General features: G+C 39.5%; 1 protein-coding gene across 1 annotated transcript in view; it reads left to right on the top strand.

Moving 5' to 3' along the window:
- The window catches only part of LMOD1 (leiomodin 1), a 183,738-nt gene extending 169,308 nt beyond the window's left edge, over window positions 1-14,430 (top strand). Inside the window, exon 3 of the mRNA XM_086923111.1 lies at window positions 12,219-14,430. Within this exon, the coding sequence (XP_086779237.1) occupies window positions 12,219-12,245 (27 nt within the window). The 3' untranslated portion in view covers window positions 12,246-14,430. The remainder of the gene's footprint in view (window positions 1-12,218) is intronic.
- The last annotated feature ends 586 nt before the right edge of the window (window positions 14,431-15,016 follow it).

Below are 15,016 nucleotides of genomic sequence, written 5' to 3'. Positions count from 1 at the left end.
ATTTTTAGGCAATATATACCACATGGGAGGGTATCCTGGAACCAGCAAGGAGGGTGCCATCTGTCAGGGGTCAATTGAAAGAGGCAGGTTTTGAGAATTTACAAAATCCAGGTTTGATCTGGCAGCTATGGTGTATGGAGGGATGTCAACACCTGGAACACCACAACCTCCTGGACCCTCCCAATCCAGATTCTGAGCTAACCACAGCACCAAGACAGCCCTGATCACAGCCAACGACATCCAGGCCCTCCTGCACCACAGCGATTACTCAGCCCTTATTCTCCTGGTCAACTCAGGTGCTTTTTACACCGTCTCCCATGACAACCTGATCAACAGACACCACCACATTGGGATCCAGGGAAGTGCCCTGAAATTGATTGCCTTATTCTTCTCCTGAAGAACCCAGAGGACCCATCTTCCATCGTTCACCTCAGAACCCAAGAAGGTAATCTGCAGAGTTCCCCAGGTATCGTCCCTCAGCCCCACCCTCTTCAAAACCTACATGACCCCCCTGGCCTACACTGCAAGATTGCATGGATACCAACAACACTCAGCTTATCCTCTTGCTGTCCTAGGACCCCTCCACCACCAGGGCCAAATTCAGTTTGTATGATAAACATCGCTGAATGGATCAAGGACAACTGCCTCAAACTCAACACGGACACAATGGAAGTTCTCATCTTTGGGAACAACACCTCCCCCTAGAACAATGCATGGTGGGCCACGGAACTCGCACACCTCCTGCCCCAATAGATTACACCCACAACCTTGGCATCATCCTGGACAATAAGCGATCCATGAAAAAGAAAGTCAATAGAGTCTCGTCCACCTGCTTCCACAAACTATGCATGTTGCACAGGAAATACAGGTGGCTCCCATCATTACTGTAAGGACCATTGCAGGCCCTCATCACCAGCAAGCTGGACTATGAAATCATACTCTACATAGGAATCACTGCACGCCTCCTGAGATACTTCAGAAAATAAAAAACTCAATGGCAAAACTCATTCCTCGACCTCCCCAGAAGGACCACATCCCACCCCACCTCAAGAAACTATACAGTCTCCGCATCCAGAAGAGATGCCAGTTCAAGATGTTGACCCACACTTTCAAAGCCCTGCACAACTAAGGTCTAGCATATCAACAAACGCCTACCCTTACATTAACCAACCAGACACCTTCCATCTGCAGCCCTCTTCATCGCAAACACCCCCTGATAGTGGAGGGTATGTTTTCTTGAAACTGACAGCCAAAGCATATAACAACCTTCCCCTGACACCTCAGGACCACTCCCTCATGCCAGAAATTCAGGAAAGAATTCAAGAACTTGATGGTCCAATGAACAAACCAATACACAGCAGCCATCATCTCCAGCACCTGACACCCTAACAGGTGATGTACTGTGCTTTATAAATGTTTGATTGATTCCAGACTTTGGGAGACAAGCATGAGAAAACGCTCTAGGTCTATGGATCCAGGAAAAAGGGGCAAGATGGAGGTCTAACCAATGGACGTTTCTCGTTGGTGTGTGGAAACTGATGTGACTGTTTGGATATGCAGGGCCTAGATTGTGCAAGGATTTGTAAGCATGTGGGAGAAGTTTGAAGAGTGTGCATTTGTGAACTCGAGCCAGTGGATGTCTTTAGGATGGCTTGATTCTATGGGTTAGGCATCTGTCCTAGTTTGCATGGCCACCAGGGCACACTCCAGAATGAGATGCCCTTCCTGAAGAGCACCACCTTTGCTTTGTCTGAATTGAGATTCAAACCGTTGGTCTTCATCCAGTCAGTGAATGTGGACATGTGTGTAGTCATTTTCAACTGAGTCTTGGCGATGTCATCGGAGATGAAGAAGATAAGCAAAGATTTTGAAAAGCAGACTTTCTAAATCTGGTGACTCTGTGACAATCACTGCATGGACATTGTTTTGCTTAGATCGTTCTTTAAGATCTTTTTTTTGCTCTAATCAATTCAAATGTTTCCCATTTCAGCTGTTTCTGCTTTCTAACAGCCAAGTTATTCTCAATTTCAAATATGCATTGCACATCCATGTCTAAGTGGGCACTATATTTGTCTATTTGTGCGTTCATTAGATTCACAAAAGACATCAGAGAGACAATTTTCTAATTAGAGGCTGATTGGCTCTTTTCCATGTTCAGAAGAATTGAGTTAATTTCCAGGTAAGGGTGGGTGGTGAAAAAAACTCTCATTCCACCGCATGGTGGAGTTTTCTCCTGCCTCCCACGCCTACATTAAATTAAACCTGAAATCACCAGGTAAGTAGTTTGGTGACACCGCGAGTCACATTAATAATTAAAGCCTCAACTCTCCGGTTTGTGATGAAGTGGCGATAGTGCAGTGATTCAAGTAGCTACTGACACACAAGTACCACTACTTGGGTGCAGGAGACAGCAGGCACATTTCTCAGGCAGATACTCTCTGCATGCTATTGACTGGCCCGAGCTAATTTTTATCCTGACACCTTGGCACGAGCATGACTGCGAATCTCATTAGATTCACACTTTGATGGAGCATCACCTCTACCCCTTTAGTGCATCAAACAGTCTTCTCCACCTGTCAAATCCTGCGTCCTTTCTCTATCTTTACTGTAAGGAAATCCACTTCTTCCTTATTTATTGAGGCTGACATATGACATCAGGGAGGGTGCTTGTTTTGGAGTAAAATAAGGCGAGAAAGGAAGTGGAATACAAACGATAAAGTCCGTTTACCTACCCTTAATCTGGGCACCCATGGCGGGCATACGGCGCAGCAAAGCTGAGATGGAGTGCTATATTGTTTCTGTGCAGACCTCTGCGCATCCCCTTGAGAGGTAAGAAGTGAACCAGGGAGTGGCAGCAACATTGTTCTCAATATCTTGCCCACACATGCACATATTGCACTCTGCATGCATGGAGGAGCATGGTGTGAGTCGCGTGACCACCATTGAGCAGGTAGGGCACCCCGTCAGCTGCTGAGTGCTGGGCTGAGGCTTCAGCCCCATCTGAAATGTTATCTCGCCTCCCAGAGGAATTTTGCAGCTTGATGGGACTGGACCTATTTTTTATTGCTCTATGAGCACCCTGCCGCCCACTCTTTTGGCCCTGTTGTGTTCTTACTAGGGCGGAGTGGAATCTGCAGAATTCCTTTTCTTTATTCGGTACATTTTTGCATTTGTCCCTTCCCAATTTTAATCCCTCCCCACCCGTGCCCAGCCAGCTTATACATTTTTATTTTTATTTTTGGTCAGAAATTTCATTGCAAAAACATAAATATAAACAATTGTTTCGCTAGTTCTTGCTGAATATAATAACATATACTAAATAACATATTAACACATTGTTAAAGAAAAAGGAAGAGGAGAAGAAAAGAAGAAAAGAAAAGTAGCTAGATTATTAGATCGATAAATTATATAAGTTAGGTTTATTTATTTTCTATCTCCATACTCATTCGTCCATTCATTAGCATGTTATTAAGTCATGTTATTTTCACATGATTTATAAGTTACTTGCTGCCTATCATTATTCGTTATTTTGCAGCCAATTAATTAGGGGGCCCCAAATCTCGAGACCCCTTTTTTTCCTTTGTAGCCCCTTCCTCCTGTATATAGCTATTTCTAGACTATAGCTAGCTAGGAGTCTTGATCGCCACTGTTGAAATAGCGGAGGCGTTGGATCCAGCCATCCAGTTGCCAGACAGACCCTAAAGATGGCCATAGATATGGATATCAAGCCTTGTGTTTCTCCGGATCTTAAACCTTGTTCTAATCCCAACATTATTTCTGTTGTCGTGATAACGATTGGACTTTGAAAGATTTCAGAAAGAAATTTAGAGATTTCTGATCGGATAATAGTTAGTGAATGGCATGTGGCAAATATGTGTACTATATCGGCGGCATGTGTAGCACATTTTGGACAGTTCGTACCTTTCCCTTGACCACCATTGAGCAGGTAGGGCACCCCGTCAGCTGCTGAGTGCTGGGCTGAGGCTTCAGACCCATCTGAAATGTTATCTCGCCTCCCAGAGGAATTTTGCAGCTTGATGGGACTGGATCTATTTTTTATTGCTCTATGAGCACCCTGCCGCCCACTCTTTTGGCCCTGTTGTGTTCTTACTAGGGCGGAGTGGAATCTGCAGAATTCCACTGAGTTTTTATGCAACTCCACGGAATTCTGCATAGTGCAACTCCGCAAAATCCACACACCCCTGCTTCTAGGATTATTCACCCTCCATTTGGGTTCTATGCTCATAGTCAGCTGCCCAGTGTGTGTCTCTTAGGTGCATAGATGAGCTTTGCATGCTTTTGCTCACTTTTCCCATTATTTCCTCAAACCACTCTGATGGTGATGATCCCTGGGCAGGAATTTAAATTATGTTGGTGTAATTACAGAAAATTTGCAAAATGTTAATCATGAAAAATTCTCATATTTAAGCCACTTCTTGTCATTTTACACCATTCACAGTGAACTTGTTTTCGTGGTAAATATTTACTGTGAACGCACAGGAACAACAGAGTGTGTGCGGTTTTTTTCATGGTGCTTTTGCTTCTTTGCACTATTTTTGTGTGAAATGCAGCCTTGTGTCAAAAATTGAAGCAAGGATGTATTATGCTAAAATATAGGTTAAACCCTAGAAAGAGCAGCTCCACATGTACTATTGATTGTAGCTTAAAAGGACAACACTGAAACTTACAATGGCCTTACTGCTCCGAGACCATACCCAATAATAAAATAAAATACCAAAAGGAGTGCTTAAAGAGTCCAAAGAAGTTCTTTTTAATGTTCAGCCTTAAGTTGATGTTGAAGCATTTCTTGAGAGCCTTATGTCACCTTCTTAGATATCCAGTAAAAAAGTAGCCACACAATTGTATTTCGAAAATCCTAACTGTCTTTTATTTACTCTTTCAGTAATCATCCAACATCAGTCGAGCCAATGCATATCGGTCCCAAAACGGGACTTCATCAGGACTGAAAGCACAATAAAATATACATCTATGTATGAATACCAAAAGAAAGAAATAATCTTAAAAAATTACACTTACAAATAATCCACCAAATTGTCATTACAAATTGCAATAAAACACATGATGGCGCCATGCACCGACCAAGTACAAGAAAAAAACAAATACCTTTAAAAAAGAAATCTCACCCAACACATCCAATTTGACGCTACTCATCGTTGACCAGTTATATCGTATTCCCACTGGTCAATTGTTACTGATATTATACAATATATATCATATCCATTCCCTGAGAATATGTAAAAAAATATTTCCCATGCATTCACCAATAACCTTGTACACTAGGTATCTGTTGCATGATCATTGAGACCTAAATGATATCTCACAATTGTAAGATTTTATAACTAAAAGTGATAGTATTTCATACTTTGTTGAAAAGTTTGTTTTACACATCTTCCTCCTAACTGAAATTCCCAAATTGAAATAACAGTTGCCATTCTAAAAAGATCTTTTAAACAACTTCTTAATTTATGCAAATTCACACCCCACATCATATTTAATGCAAACAAATATATATCATGTACCTCCACTCACTTTTGTTACATTTATCCGATGAATAAAAGTGTAGATAAAAAACAAATCATTTTTCTGTTCCTCAGTAGGACCTATGAGAATAGATAGCAACAAAATCATCTATCAAATGGTTACTTTTACTTTTATAGCCGCCTGTATATCTCCAGCTACTATATATCAGAATACCATGTAACCAAGTTTCCCTCCAACTCTAATTATTAAATAAATAATAAATAAAAATACTTTTCTCCCACTAATGATCATTTGTCAATGGCATAATTATTTATCATGTAATTTATCTCTATTTCTCTACCCTTTCTTTTGGAGCATCCTACATTTAGGTATACTCCCCTTGAGGAACTTTCGACCCTATTTGTGTTGACACATAATGATTTATCAGCCAGAGTACAATACCCAAAGCCAATCTCCAACAACCTGTGCATATTACGAAGACAGACACGATAATTCTCCATGCGGGGCTTCTCGTGTACCATCCAATATCCCCAACAACCATTTTAAGAGAAAGACTGGCCACACCTGTTGCTCCAAAATTCAAATTACCCAATCAGCCCACTTCTCAAGAACGTCCAGTGGAAATGTATCTGCCCCTTACAGACCAGAAAGGAAACTACGGAATTAAAGAATCCAATTGGATGAAAGAACGTCCATTGACAAAGCAACAGTATGTCAAAAAATGGACAAAACAAATATTTTCCAAAAGACTACAATTCACTTTCACTCCAAAATATCTAACAACGTCATCAGGTGATAGACGTGAAAACAAGATCAAGAGGGATAATGTTACAATCTAAAGCTGGCCAGAGAGGAAACAATCAGCTTGATATCATGATTGGATAGGACATCATCCAATAAGAAGAATCCAAATGTTAACCATGACTTGCGGGCATGTCACCCTCTTGAACCAACCGGAGAGAAAACCACCAGAGGCGCATACTGATTGGTTAGCATGTCATCAAATGAAAAGACCTTAAAAGTTAGCATTGACGTTTCCGTACCTGTTCTCCGTTTAACTCAGGACATTCACTTACATCAATAAACTTCATTTATCCATCACACCACCAACACCATAGGATCCTAAATATATAGCCACAAAAGGATAATATTCCACGACGTGAAGACCAGAGAGTTTACCATTGAAATTGGGTTGTGATTGGCATACACATAGTCCAATGATAGGATCCCAAATATCAATGCTTGTTATCCCCTATTTACTGTCTACTCAAGCCCGATATATTCCGTTAAACTAATGCAAATATACCCACATTTGAGGGATTTCTCTCAAAGTGATATCAAGATTAGATAAAAGCCCTCCAGTCTAAAAGCACTACATATTCCCTTTTTAATTCTACCAGATTCATCCATATCTGAACATCTCGGTGCCTCAAGTCTGAGTTCAAAAACTACCAGATTCATCCATATCTGAACATCTCGGTGCCTCAAGTCTGAGTTCAAAAACTACCAATAAATTTGCACATCAATAAGTTACCCTCAATATGCATCGTACTTTAGAGCATTAAGGTAATGGCATGTAAATAACTCATCAACCAAGCGAAAGTGCAGGGAAGCCGTCAGATCAATACCATAATGAAATAGATTTGCACACTTAAAGAGCATGAAAATGTTAATTGCTCATCAGTCTTTCGAAAGTATATTTAAAAAATCGTCAAATTAAACTAAGTCTTACTCAACAGCGTTTAGGTGAAAAAAATGTGTAAACAGCTCACCAGTTATGTGAAAGTAGGTGAAAACCATCAAAGCAATAATAAAATAGAGGTGTCATCCGGTCTGTAGCCCCATACTTTTCTATTGATTATCTAGTGGCAAAATCCCAACCTACAAAAGGATCTAAATTCATCAGGCATAAGTGATTGCCTGCCTACAATATCAAACTGAACTGATTTGAAGAAGAACCTTGCAAATTATTTCCTGGGTGGAAGAATATTCTTCAATTAAAACCCTGTTCATCCTAGAGATATACCCATAAAAACTTGATTATTTACAAACAATTCATTTTAGTTGTCCACTACTGAAGTGGAATCTAAGATAAGCCTCACTGTATATCACAAACAAGGACAGTCCGTAGGTGATTCACTAATGACGTCAGTCATTGGTATCTTATACACATACAAAATCTGTCTTTCTGACATATTTCTCTATTTTCTCTGGTCCTCTCCTGACCTCAAAAGAACTAGATACGTCTACTTAGTCCAATCATACAGACCACCAATCAGATAGACTACGACAGATATGGTGACAAATCAGTACCGAAAAGTTCAATGACCAAAATAAAATCATTGGAAAGTAGTGAATCTCGTTTTTAACATTTAGCCCCATCTCTACTGCCTGTAGCTTATTAATCCACCTTACTTCTGTTTGGTGAAGTTTCAAGATCAAGTCCTCCCCCAGGATCCTCTTCTATGCTTTGTATGCCATGGAATTTAAATGCTGTTGGTTGCCTTTCCTTAATATGTTCTGCCAGAGGAGATTTAGCATCTTGATGCCTTGGTGCCCACCTATGTTCTAGTATCCTAGACTTCAGTATTTTTTTGGTGCGATCCACATATATTTTAAAACAATTGCATACACTCACATGAACCATCAGCTGACAGTTACCGTTAATAATGCTAGAATGCTAGGTCTTCTGATATATAGTAGCTGGAGATAAACTAGCTATAATATTGACAGTAGTCATTTGATAGTAGACATTGTTGCTATTCTATTCTCATAGGTCCCATTGAAGAACAGGAAATATGACTTTTATTTGATGAATAATTTTGACGATTATTCATCGGATAAACTTAATAAAAGTGAGTTAGGTGACCTGATATATTTGCATGCATTAATTGTGATAAGGAATATGCATTTGCATAAATTAAGATGTTATTTAGATGTTTTTAAGATGGTGACTGTTAATTTAATATGGGGGTATTTCAGTAAGGAGGAAGATATATAAAAAAAATATTTTTAGCGAAGTACGAAATACTATGACTTTTACAAATAAAATGTTATAAGTGTGAGAAAACATTTAGGTCTCATTTAGCTTGCAACAAATACCGATTATACAATGTTATTGTTGAATCAATGGGTACATTTGATCCTTATGCTCAGGGAATGGATATGATATATATTGTATAATATGAGTAAGAATTGACCAGTAGGAAATATGATATAACTGGTGAAAGATGAATAGTGTGAGATTGGATGTTTTAGGTGAGATATATTTTTGATGTTCCTTGTTTTTGGTCTTGTACTTGGTAGGTGCAGGGGGCCATGATGTGTTTTATGGCAAATTTGTAATGACAATTTGGTGGATCATTTGTATGTCTGATGTCTTATGATTATTTGGTTTTCTTATTTCTTTTGGTATTTATACTTATATGTATATTTTATTATGCTTTGAGCCCTGATGACGTCCCATTTCGGGGACAAAACGCGTTGCTGGGTTGATGTTGGATGATTACTAAAAGAAAATTTGGGATTGAAATACAATTGCATGTCTCTTGCTTTATTGGATAGCTAAGAAGCTGATATAAGGCTCTCAAAAAATGCTTCAACATAAACTTAAGTTTGAACATTCAAAAGAACTTCTTGGAACTCTCTAAGCATTCCCTTTTTGTATCTGATTTTGCTAGAATATAGAGCTAATTCACAGATTTGAATTTTGTGTAATTAGTCTTAGTTTTGCGCAATTTGCTGACATTTTCTGGAACTATGCAAAAGCAAATTATGTGAATTTCACACACCCCTAGTGGTAACAACTAGAGCACTCTTGGGAGCCTTCCACAAACCAAAAACCGCATAAACCCCCACTCTAAACACCTAAGCCAAATAAAATATAAATTCCAAAATGTTCTTCACCGATGAAGTATGCTACACCAAATGAATAATGGTATGCAGAGTCTCTCAATCCCTCTATCTGACTGAAATGCATCACAGTTGATCGGATGCAGACATGCATTGCTGTATACACAGAAGTTCACACCTCACATGAGGCAAAGTATAACATTAGTTGAGTAAACTTTACTTTTACCCAGACTGCACCCTTACTGTGCATAGGCCAGGTGGGAGTTTGGTGATGTTAATAAGAAACTCAGAGCACACACCACCCCATATGCAATACTCTACTCACCCAGCAATGTGTGCACTAAAAAGTCAAAGCTCATTTGTTCACTGCTCTATAAGAGATCTGCAAGTTGTGAAGCAGTGTATTGGAAAAAGAAGGAAATACATGGAAAGCAATCTTCATGCATGACAAAAGACTCTTCCTCAGAGACTCAATGAGATCCATGATCTAAACTGATTGGTTTGCATGCTGACCTTCATTGTTTTATGCTGATGACTATTCTTATTTGAGGTGCGATTTGCATAGCAATATTTAGCTCATAACTGTGACCATTGATCGAGTGCTCTTGAATGTTGTGCTTGCCAAATATTGAGGAGGTCTCTTATTTTCAGGTGCCCTTCCGTAAGTCCACGAGACTAGGTTTTTCCAATTGCTATTCTGGCAGATGGGAAGTCTCCACACTTCTAACCATATATCACACACCATTGGTGTAGAATACATTTAGTGTCTAGTTTTAGTTGGCATTTTGAGTTCACTAATTAGTCGAGTGATCGATGTGGGTACAGGATAGGAAGTGGATTGTGGATGTTTATTACAAGCAACATGGATGGATTGTCTATGTGTGATCCACATTGGCGGGGCTGTAGTGTTCTTTAGACGTTCAGGTTCTTATAAAACAAAGTAAGAAGCGCTAGTCTGGTAGTGTGGTGAGATAAATGTATTCTTTAAGAGCTCTATCGTAATAGGAATGGGCTACAATACATTTTCTTTTGAAGACTGGCACCTCTCAAAGAATGTGTAAGAGACTGTGTACCTCGTGAGATATTTACCTTCCGAGCACAATAATCTGTGATAGCAGAGTGAAGCGCTTAGTGCACTATACAGAACATTTTGTAAATGCCCTAGCTTTGATCAGACAGTAAGAAAAAGATGAGTAATTTCAAAGATGGATTACAGGCTTGACCAAAATGTTTAACCCCTTCGATGCTATTGACGGAATGGTTCCGTCATGAGCGTCGGTTGGCCTGTGTTCATGACGGAACCGTTCCGTCATGAGCCCGTTGGCTCATTAGAACGTTCAGCACAGCGCAGGAATCTGCGCTGTGCTGAAGGTGTTAAGGCAACATGGATCACAATACACTGATCATCACATTTTATAGAGAGATTTCTATCCTATTGCGGCTACACTTTTTGTGAACTTATCAATGATGCTCTGGAATAGGGATTTTTCTGATCTTCCATGGAGATTTTGCAATCTTAAAAAATGGCTACAGAATTTCACTGACCCTACAATTAAATGCTCCATCCATGAATCACTTTCTCTCACCTCACTTTAGACAGCATGGTGCTAGCTAAAGTAATAGTCAAATAACACGACTACATTGGCAACCAAAAGTAACTTTGGAAAACTATTTAAAATGTGCCCTATACTGCATTGATAGAGTGAGTGCTACACACTAGTCTGACCCACTGGATGTACAGTGCAGGAATTGTTCACATTAATTAATCTGCCAAATGATTTGGCTTACAAGACAAATATACAGATTTATTGACTAAAACACGAAAGAGGGATTTAAAGGCAACTTTAAGAGAAAAATTCAAGACGCACTCCAGTGTTTCAGGGACTGGTACAGTTTTTACAAGAATAAATTCTGTCAAAAAAAATAACAGGATAAGATGGAATTTGTGTATCACTCTCTCAATGCAACCTTTCGATACAGATGGGCTCAAGATACCTGTGCCAATCTAGCCCTGAGAGCTAGTTACGGTCTGCTCGCATTGTTTTTCCCTGTGTCTCGCCTACCTAGTCCAGCCCCCTGCTTTCAATCACTATACCTGTAATACCTGCTTTTGGTCAACTTACTAATTGATTGTTAAATCGTACATTCGATGAGAAAGGAGGACTAATAATCGATTGTATAACCTAAATGAGACAAGAAGAGAAAGAATAACAATGTTTGGGTGGTAAGGAAGAAAGTTCTTTGAAAGGGAATATTGAAATCAACCTTCCACAGTTACATGGCTATTTCACCTAAAATACACAATCTGTGCTGTGCAAGAGGAAAAAAGGTCTAGAAGCCAATGTGATTATGAAGGTTGGAATATATTTTTTTAAGGTATTACAAATCCACTTGCACATCCCAAACCGTAGCATAGTGAACCAGAGAAATTGTGTAGGCCAACAGCAACATTTGTAAAATGACAAGTTAGGAATCCTCTGTTTGACATAAAGAAAAGATACAAGAGCAAGCATTCTGATACAACGCAGCCACTGACTAGAGGGACCTTCTCCAAAACCTCTGACTTCAGCCAGACCTCATTCTGGCTATAAGTGCAGACTAAAGAGTTCTCATCAACCGTCCTACACACCCAAAACAAGAAGAAACTAGCTTCAACCATGCCCTTCGTGTTCTGCTCTGACCTATGAATCCAGAGGCCAGTTCTAGGATGCTGACCACTTTTCCCACTGTTCCCGTACCATGTTTGATATTTACTTTGTTGTAATGTGATCATCTTTGCTCTATTACGGTAATGGTGTGGTTGCATTTACTGACCACTATGTTGACAGTGCTAAGAAATTGAACACCTTTTTCTCTGTTTGCAGGTGGAGGTGCCAAAATTATTGCAATAAATCGAAGAACACAATGGACGATGAAGAATTCATTCCCACTGAGAGAAATTTAACAACGAATATTTGAATTCGACCTGCAGCTCAAAAGATGTGGAAGGACGAGGTGTGGATTGGGGGCTTGCGACAACGTGTTGCATACCTAGATGCTTTTACCTAGATGCTTTTTTTCTCAAAGCAAATCCAATGGACAGACGAAATCTCCAAGTCTCAAGTTTTTTTATTCACATGAGGGGAAACATCATTCACATTATTTATTTCAGAGTATTTTCCTCTTTGCAAGTCATTTCTTAATCCCCAAATTGCTTTTATCACTACATTATAAGCAAGAATATATGAAGTGATGGTTAAGACAAATTTTAAGACATGAGATATAGTGTTTCATTTTTGCTCCAGAGGAGAAGATTTCAGGAAGTCAGTGAGCCTGTCTGAAAATAGCACTTTGGGGGTGGGTGTAGAAGGGAAATGAATAGCTGGCATGTTTACAACTTTTGGATCCCATTTCAGGAAAGCATTTTGTACTTGCAGCTTTAACTTCAGGGATAATCTATATTGAAAAATCATTGAAAATACCATTTTAATATAATACATGACATTCCACTTTAATACAACACAAACAGAGGACTGGATGATGAAGGGAGCCAAGCCTCTTCGCCATTCAGATGCTGTTATTCTAGTATGACTTTTGCCTGCTGAATTTAGTGTCTTTAGTTTGACCGGGGAGAGTTATGAGTTATGTCTACAGAGATGTGTCTTAATCGGAGTGTTGTGCAAGTGTTATTCTTTCAACTTTCAGTCTTAATATCCTAAAAGACACATGGACTTCGATGGGCGTAAGTGTGATATTCACCCATATTCGCAGGAACTATAATAAAACATCACTCAAGAAACGTGTTCAATCCATCTCACCATGAGCTGCCTATGCCTGGCCTACCACAGCTTCTACTGCCATTAGTTTTGTCATTGTTAATGCTGATGGAAGAAGATCCTTCGTGTGTTTCCAAAAATAAGGGAATACAAGTACTCCCTAATCCCAACACTCCCTCTATTGCAGAGGAAGAGATCGGGAACAGCACTTACATTTTAAGATGGCAATGGATAGCAGCAACAAGCACGAAGACCTGGTGGTTCCTCGGGTGCTGTTAGTTGACATGATTTTCTTAAGAACCGTGCACTGGTATCCTCGTTATGATTTCTTTGCTGTTGTTGTTTTCCATCAAGGGAGCAAAACCTGACAATGTCACATTGATGAGCACCATTTCAGTCCAGTGCCCTAGTCAGTAGGCACTATTTTAACACAACAGCCACCATGGGCCTTCGTAAAGCAGCACTTTTTTCAGTCAAATATAACTGAGAGACAAATATGCCAAAGGAAACATGTAACCCACCAAAAACAAATAATGTCTGATTTTGCAGAGACACCGCCATGTTACAGAGGTAAGAACTGCCTCAGGGCCTAGGACACAAGCACCAAACTTTATTAGGACTCCAAAGATGTGTCAAGGAAGAACTTATGTTGGTGTACGAACACGAGTTACCAACCCAAATAGCTCTTACTCGGTTACTGCTTGCTTTGAACCACTCAATCCACTAATGCAGTGCTAATGTGCAAATAACAATAGAGAAGGAATGAGGAGATTGTCATCCATGAAAAACATTGAGGAATCCACAGGTCAATATTTAAACATAGTTTAATTCCAGCTTATGTTTCGAAGAAGTGGTTGTAGTGTTGGTCTGCATGAATGAACGAGGCTGATAGCAGTTTCTGGATACATGTCAGGTGCAAGTTTACAGTTTGTGCAAAGAGGTTCAGTTATATGTACATGGAGCAATTTCAAGAGCGTTATGGTTGCTGCATTGTGAGTAAGCCATTCATATCACTACCTGTACAGCTGATTTAACTCACGGTTTTCCATGTTTAAAGGAGTCACTGGGAAAACGGAACATTCTCTACATTCTCTATTAACCAGGATATAGCTCGTGTGCACAGTTTGGTTGCTAGAATGTCAAGAAAGAAGATGGCTGGATTGAAGTGGTAACCGACAACGTCTACAGCAGATGCTGAAGGCCTTATTTAGTGAGGTTCAACTATGCATTCTCCTGCCTGCAGTATACAGTTACTGATTTATAATGGGTTGGCCATAAATCACTTCTATTAAATTTTATAATCACAATTTTCAACCACCAATAGTTCGTGATTTCCTTTGTTTTTAGGATTTGTTTGGGAGTAGGTGTCTCTGACATGTTTAAAACGTTGAGTTAAATTTGCAGCAAATAGCAAAGTTCTGCTTTCCCAACAAACCCATCACTAATCGAAAATTCTCTTCATTGTAATATTACTGTCAGTCAAAATCAAATGTACCCATTGGCATATCTATTGATTTATGATGCTGTATTTATCCAAGGGGCTTTACAAGCAATAAACAACAGATAGTACAGTACAAGGTGAAAAAATTAGGTATCTACAAAGGTGCCACAAAGTTACTCTCATGCAGCAGTTACCACCAGTAAGTAGTTTCCTGAAAACAGAAAATAAGAGAAGAGCGTATTGATTGTTGATTTAGAAGAGGCACACAGAGGTTGGAAAACAGAGAAAAAATTGATGGTATGAACAAGACTCAAGAGTAGGGTTATGAACAGAAATCAAAGAAGAAAGATTACTGTCAGGTTCTGAGTTCATGAACGCTATGAAAACCAGTGCTTCCCGAATCTACACCAAGAGCTAAATTGAACTTGCAGTCTACAATAGGAATGCTGGGACAACAGGGAAGGTG

Source organism: Lissotriton vulgaris, chromosome 5 (assembly GCF_964263255.1).
Source record: "Lissotriton vulgaris chromosome 5, aLisVul1.2, whole genome shotgun sequence".
Taxonomy (NCBI): domain Eukaryota; kingdom Metazoa; phylum Chordata; class Amphibia; order Caudata; family Salamandridae; genus Lissotriton; species Lissotriton vulgaris.
Note: the sequence above shows the minus strand (reverse complement) of the source record. Positions and strands in the feature narration are given on the sequence as shown.